Source organism: Protomyctophum parallelum (genome assembly GCF_964188405.1).
Source record: "Protomyctophum parallelum genome assembly, chromosome: 3".
In the NCBI taxonomy this organism is placed as follows: domain Eukaryota; kingdom Metazoa; phylum Chordata; class Actinopteri; order Myctophiformes; family Myctophidae; genus Protomyctophum; species Protomyctophum parallelum.
The window spans coordinates 53,338,635-53,346,438 of NC_139698.1; the positions used below are offsets into that span (position 1 = coordinate 53,338,635).

A 7,804-nucleotide genomic window follows, 5' to 3' on the forward strand; every position below is an offset into this window, starting at 1 on the left:
AGACATTTCATATGTTTATATATATATACCTGAAGTGCGTTTTTAGCAGGAAATGACATTTTTAAGTCAATATGCAATTTTAGTTTTAATGTATATAGGCATATGAGTGAAATTGTGTTTACACTTCATTTTGACATCTATACATTTGCAAGAAGTCTAAATGGTAGCCTATATGAAAAACATTGCAAGACATAATGCTGTTTAAAAAATAAAAATAAAACATTTTAAACAATGCATTTATATTAATCCAGTGTAAAGTCAATATAGGCTATTGCATAATTTCAATAAATAGCCTTCTTTTCTGCTTGATTTGTCATGCATCTTTTGGCACCATTGACATTATTTAACCAAAAGCAATGGAAAAATACATTATTTTATGCCTAAGATTTTAGCATATACCGTATATGGCTATTTTTGTTTCTGTCAACCCAGGAATACATCTCTTTCTTTCTTTCTTTCTTTCTTTCTTTCTTTCTTTCTTTCTTTCTTTCTTTCTTTCTTTCTTTCTTTCTTTCTACTATGCTTAATGGATGACATCCATTCCAGGCAGCCACGGGGAGGAGAAGTTGGTTAATTGAAGGGTCGACCAGGGTATTGGTTGAGGTGCGCCTACTGACAATAACCGCTGCATATCAAGTAGGCTCCGCTCCAGAGGAAAGATTAGCACGTGACTGACGTCAGGGAGCGTGCGAGGTGCCGTATATAAAACAGGGAAAGGCTTCCGTTCCAATTCTAGGGCAACTACACACACCCCACCTGCACTCACTGGCTCCGTTATAGGCCTATAATGGACTGGTTGATTTGTCTTTGACATTTCGAGAAAATAAGAAGGAAAGTTTGTCAGATATATAGGCCTAATTTTACATTTGCATCGGCATTTCATTTAACATTGTATAGGCATGTTTTGTACAAGTAGGCATGTTTTGTACAAATCCCTTAACTGCAGTGGATCAGTTTCCTTGCACACTGCACAGGCCTGAACAGGCTGTCTGATGCCAAATGTTCCAAATATGATTAAGTTTGAGAATGTGATGAAGACAAAAACAACAAAATGGTGGGGGGGAAATGTAATTTATATAGTAGGCCCAATGAAGGCCATACTTACAAGAGAGATAAAGAGAATAAGAGATGTATCCTATATTTTTGCCATTATAATTATTATTTTGGCACGGGTCATCCAGCTTCCTCGACACTCACTGTGAGTTCGTGTGACTGCAGTGTCTCGTCATTTCTCAACGTGGTGATTTTTTCCCCTCTTCCTGTATCGCTCAATCAGTCACTTCTGTGTGACGCACCATGGCAACCTCGTGCGCCCTGGCAAAAATGCACCTCGCCGCACACAAGGCCATATTCTTCACAAAGCGAAGAAGGGCCAAGCATCTGGATGGTTCTCTCCAACAAGCCCCCCTCACTGGGCACGGCACGTCAGCCGCGCACAACACTGGGTCTGTGACCGCTTCTCCCCGGCACACAAACCCATCGCTTTTTATTTATAGACTGTCTGCGCGCATGAGACGAGAATGACTGAACGCCAGCAACGAGCCTTCTTTAATTGAGTGCTGAAAACCCTTCGTGTGCGTGTGTGTGTGTGTGTGTGTGTGTGTGTGTGTGTGTGTGTGTGTGTGTGTGTGTGTGTGTGTGTGTGTGTGTGTGTGTGTGTGTGTGTGTGTGTGTGTGTGTGCAGTGTGCGCGCGGCAGCTCTGCTGAACGACACAGTGCACTCAGCTATAGTCGAGAGAGAATGCGGATACATTAGGATTTTTAGTTTTGTTTTACTGCATGTGTGCGGGTTCAGGCCACAGAAAATGCACCCATTCAAAGACTGAGTTCTATTCAGAAGGATGTGTTTTACTAGATCAGCACCATATTTCCATTCTATTCTAATGTGCCTTGTGCATTTTATTTTTATTTTTATTTTAGTTATTTTTATAGAGGAATAACAAGCAACACAATAGGACAATTAGCCTATATTTAAATTCATATAAATGTGGTTGCTGTGAGCTTTGGGATGTAAAACTCAACAAAACCGTCTGTTTTGTATATGACTATCACGTTGCATTCACCTCCGGGAAAAAAACAGGACAATATTGTAATTACTATTCACAGTTTTTCAAGCATTTAATACCATATCATGTAACATCTAATTTGCGACTGTAAATGCTGTTTCTTAAATTCAAATAAATTAGCTATATGTAAGCTGTGTCTAATGGTAGCCTATATACACACACCTTGGATAAAAATACCACCCGGGAATAAATTACCCTGACATGACACCAAAGTCGTGAAGATTGTCTCCCACTCATCTCAAATACATATAAAGGATGGTTGGGAATAACCACGCCTTTTTTCAAGAATGATGACGAGCACCTGTGACCCCGTGAACATCAACCACACACACACACACACACACACACACACACACACACACACACACACACACACACACACACGCACGCGCGCGCGCACAGCCGCACACATACACACACACACACACACACACACACACACACACACACACACACACACACACACACACACACACACACACACACCCACACACACACATCTTCGGTCGAGGCAGCAGAGGCAAGGACACCACAGAAAGATCCAACTTACCGTTTAGTGTCGCGTGGTCCCGGTTTAAAACGAGCGGTGCAGTGAGTCCTCCTGAAAATATAGTAGGCTAGGCTACAAAAAAAAAAGTATAGTCGCAAGGGAAAACAGTGTGAACACGACAACAAACAAACAAGTGCGCGCCGAGAGATAAAAAGGCAAAAACACTGCTTTCAGGTGAATGATTAAAATAGGAGTGTTGCCTGGAAAAACCTTCCAAAAAGGGCTCCTTGTTTTAGAAAGGAACTGGAACGTGTGCCTGATTGCAGAGTTTTAGGCGAATGGAACGGGAGAGATGTAAGATTTGTTTAAAGCCCCGCATTTCCATTTAAGAACGTGATTGTGTTTGCAAAGATCCCTTTCAATCTTCGCATCTCCCCCCTCTCTACCCCTCAGCGTCTCTGAGGCTGCTTTGCAATTCATAGAATTGGTAATTTGCTATTGGGACAAAACGTGAAGGGAAAAATAATCAGATCAACCGGGAGAGGAGAGCGAGAAAAGGAGCCAGGAGCAGGAAAACAGAGAATCTTTCTCTAAGTTGCTGTTTAGTAAAATGCTTGGAGAGAGGAACATTTTCTAGTTAAAAATATATCGTCTTATATATTTTTTTTTTCTGTGAGACATGCAGTTAAATATCAAATTTGCATGACTAGGGAAATTCTAAAAACAGTTGGATGACAGGTTGAGGGGGGGACAAAACACAGGTTTTGATATATTTCCAAATGTTTCTTTGATAGCTTATTATATTATCCTGATCAATACCCTGCTCAAAGGCTTGTCATGTCGAAACGCTGGTAATTGGTAGCCTAGTATATTTAATAAATGATGCTTGAGTTTGACACACTGCGAATCTGCGATTATTAACATCTGTATGCTGCCTGCTGCCTACTGTAAACCTTGAGTACTATTAACATAATTATGCTGCTGCCTACTGTAAACCTTGATGATCAAGATAATAAGACATGATATATTTGTCACCGTGCCGCGTGCGTGTGTTGATGCTCGTGAAGAAGTGTATATGCGAGAGATCATGCGAGAGACACAGGGAGAGGCAGGCCGCAGGCAGACAGACAGACAGACAGACAGACATATGAGAGAGAGAGAGAGAGAGAGAGAGAGAGAGAGAGAGAGAGAGAGAGAGAGAGAAGGGATATCGTGGTCTATATCATGACAAAGTGGGTGGTAATGATGAGATCATACAACACTGAAAATTACTGAGACTGTAAATAGGCTATATGACAAACGCGGAGCGGAGGCTATAGGCTATAGAGCACATTTGTCACACACGTATATATGACAAAATCCATGCAAAGACACGTGACACGCCTTATTTACATGCATCGCAGCATCTCGGTCGGTGTGTGTGTATGTGTGTGTGTGTGTGTGTGTGTGTGTGTGTGTGTGTGTGTGTGTGTGCGCGCGCGTGCGTGCGTGTGCATGACAGTGCATGTGTGCGTGCACGCGCGCGTTTGTGTGGGTGGTTGACAATTTTGGAACACCGTCCGCAGTTTATAATCTGCTTAAAGCGAGGCATACTATAGTCATCAGTGACCTATGATGATAAAGGTGTAGCCGTGTAGGAGAAGAGGGGGGACTTTGGTCACCCCCTTTCAAAAAGATCCCCGCACTCCCCCACGTGGTTAGTTGCAAAACAACGCGACCAACCAACCAAACCCGGGGAAAGCTAAATCGCTCCGCGCCGCTCTCAGCTCTCCTCTCCATCCGTGACCATATCAACGCCGCTCTTGGGTAGAAACGGACGAACAATATAATTCTGGACAGACAATTAGCTGCCTGGGATCTGTGCGCACTGACCACCTTGGAGATATACTTACACTCAAAATACAACTGAATGATTGGGCATAGTATGCAAAAAGAAAAAGAAAAAAAAAGAACAAGACTGCTAAATGCACAAATTTGACATTTAAGTACCAGTATGTCTTTTTTTTCTTTCTTTTCTTCTGTAACATATGTGGATCAGGAGCCGATCCAATCTGTGCGTAAAACGCGCTGTGCAACGTTCTGAAACCCTGCGCCTATTGAATATGCCTCTAGTGGGCTCGAATCGGTGAGGAGCCAATACAAGCGAAGGGGGGGCGTGTCCTCGCTCTTCCCCAAGACCTCCCAGAGCAGGTTGTTGCATTTCGGCTGTAAAGCCTCGAGACCTCCGAAGTGCTCGTCAGTTTTCGAAGTCGGAGCCATGGCGACAACAGCTCAGTATATTCCTCGGAATAACTCCTTGCCGTCTAACCCGCTCATGCATCCGGATTCGGATAGGATGCACCAGGGGACGACCTACCGAGAGGTGCAGAAAATGATGCACCACGAGTATTTGCAAGGGCTAGCGGCTACCAACACGGGGCACCCGATGAGCCTGACGCACCACCAGTGGCTGCCCACCTCCAACACCGACTGGACCAGCGGCACCCACATCGGCCAGCAGGAGCACAAAGCCAACGTGGTGCAGGCGAGCCGCGAGGACCTGAGCAGCGGCTTCCACCACAGATCCCACCTCGTGCACCAGCAGACGCAGAGCGGCCACCACGGATCATGGGCGCCCGCCACGACGCACCACCTCTCCCCGCTGTCGCCCGCGTCCAACGGCCACCAGTCGCTGGTCTACTCGAATCCCGGATACACGAACCTCAACGCGATGCTGAGCCCCCAGCCCGGCACGCTGCACCACGGCATGCGCGACCCGCTGCACGACGACGCGGGCAGCGGCCACGACAACCAGATGGAGTCCCCGCAGCAGGCGTTCAGCCACCACCAGGACCACTCGGACGAGGACGCGCCCAGCTCCGACGACCTGGAGCAGTTCGCCAAGCAGTTCAAGCAGCGGCGGATCAAGCTGGGCTTTACGCAGGCGGACGTGGGGCTGGCTTTGGGGACCCTGTACGGAAACGTCTTTTCTCAGACCACCATCTGCAGGTTCGAGGCGCTGCAGCTCAGCTTCAAGAACATGTGCAAGCTAAAGCCGCTGCTAAACAAGTGGCTGGAGGAGACAGACTCTAACACCGGCAGTCCGACCAATTTGGACAAGATTGCCGCGCAGGGCAGGAAACGAAAGAAGAGGACCTCGATCGAGGTGGGGGTGAAAGGGGCGCTGGAAAACCATTTCTTAAAATGCCCGAAGCCCTCCGCTCATGAAATCACCTCGTTAGCCGGCACTCTTCAGTTGGAGAAAGAGGTTGTCCGCGTTTGGTTTTGCAACAGACGACAGAAAGAAAAACGAATGACACCGGTGGGGGTTCCTCATCCTAATATGGAGGACGTATATTCTCAAGCAGAAACCCCCCCTCTACACCACACACTACAGAGTCCTGTCCAGTGACTGTTTTCATGAACAAAACACAACCATTTTCGGGGGAGAGAGAGAGGGGGGAAAAAAAACAAGAATATAGGAAAGGGAAAGGACTACGGAGTTTACAGTATTTAAGTTTTGCATTTGTTTTTCCTGCAGAGAAAAGACATGAGAGACATGGAAAAGTTGGGACAAACGACTTTTGTCCTCAGCACCCGGAGACCTTGCAGTCAAATAGATGGGCAAGAGAGAGGAAAATGTCATTGAGTGGGGAGAAGAAAAAAAAAGACACATTCGCAACTGAATTGATTTCGTGGCGCATTTAAAATGAAACAAAGATCTTAATTTACCAAAATTCTATGGAGGAGACGTTCACATTTAAAAGTAAATTCGATATTCCATGGCTGTTCATTAAGGGAACAATTAACTGTGGCTATAGTAAAGGCCATTTTCTCCTGGTGTACCACGAACTGCTCCCAATCAGCAGTATATAAGAGGTGGTGGCCTGACAATGATTTACACTGGAAATGAATAGCCTATACACATTGAATGGACATTTTTGCTTTTCAGGCTTAAACTGATTAACCAGATTTCTAAATATGAGTCTCTAGCCTGCTTTCTTTGTTATATTAAGTGTGATGTTTTGGTTTGGAACTACTTTTAACTTCAGTGTCTCTCTTCTTCAGCAAAAGCAGTGTCTATATGATTTATTTTTCATTAATTGCTATATGTGTACTGTAACTCATCAAAAACAGCCTCCTAACTATCTTTTATGTTGACTGTAGTCAAGTAGCCAGAGTAGTTGGTTGGTGGAAATTATGGCACCCGAAGACAAAACGTCCTGCAAACGTCAAATTAATTGTCAGATAGATTTCACACAAGTGACGAATGGAATGCAACAGACACCCACGTTTCTGACAGCCTTAAACACATATACTCAAAAAGCTTTGCAGCTGAGCACGTCGACATTTGCAGATAGCAACAGACGCTAAAAGGGCAATATGCTTATTTTTTTATTTCGATACCTATCTTTTTGTTTTAATATTATTATATTTCTTTGCATGGAGCACTTATTCTTTCGTTGGTATTATTATTATTATTATTGCAATTTTATGTTTGTTGATCAAATAGTTGAGTTGAGCAGATCTTGAATAGGTTTATTACACAATAATGCCATGTTTACAGCTTCACACAGCATTACCACATAGCGCTGTCAGCTCACACACTGCTAACTGCCTATATATTAGCCTGTGCTATTCCAAAAAAAAATAACATTTAGAGAGAGATTGGTCAAATACGAAATGAAAGTAAATATCTCAGGTAACTTCAGTGCCCCAGGTTGAAATATCACGCTGTATACACACAGTTTTTCTCCTCTATTTTATCTTATAAGTTTTGACCTGTAGAAAGAGCATCCTCTACAACCCATAATGTCCCATTATCCATTGTATTATATATTATGGAGAAAAAAGACGAAAAAAAATGTAAAGAGGAGTGACAAAGGGACCTGCTTTAGATATATTTATTTTATTTTATTTGTTCTGATCTGAAAGACAAAAAAACTGATAAACTCGTGCGTTGTGTGTCATTTCTCAATGTTGGACAGTTCCAGAAGCCTACAGCTGTACTACTCAATACAGACGAGGGAAAACTTTTTTTTCTCTGTTTTCGTTTTCGAAGGGAAAAAAAAAGATTTTAAAGAAAATGTCGCCAGGATTATTTCCAATATGTAAATATGTCGAATATGTAAACTTGTATTTGTTCTGAAATATCGTTTTTTTTGTTTCTTTTTGTTTCTTTTTCTCCGGGCAGTTTTGTACACTTACTAATTCCAAGAAGATATTTTAATATGATTTCATTTATGAATCTGACCATTTATATATATAT

The 7,804-nt window shown here is 43.4% G+C and overlaps 1 protein-coding gene across 1 annotated transcript; it reads left to right on the forward strand.

Moving 5' to 3' along the window:
• The first annotated feature begins 4,810 nt into the window (after nucleotides 1-4,810).
• Nucleotides 4,811-7,419, forward strand: pou3f1 (POU class 3 homeobox 1). Its single transcript, XM_083761037.1, has one exon. The coding sequence runs from the start codon at nucleotides 4,814-4,816 to the stop codon at nucleotides 5,945-5,947; it is 1,134 nt and encodes a 377-aa protein (XP_083617163.1). The 5' UTR covers nucleotides 4,811-4,813; the 3' UTR covers nucleotides 5,948-7,419.
• The last annotated feature ends 385 nt before the right edge of the window (nucleotides 7,420-7,804 follow it).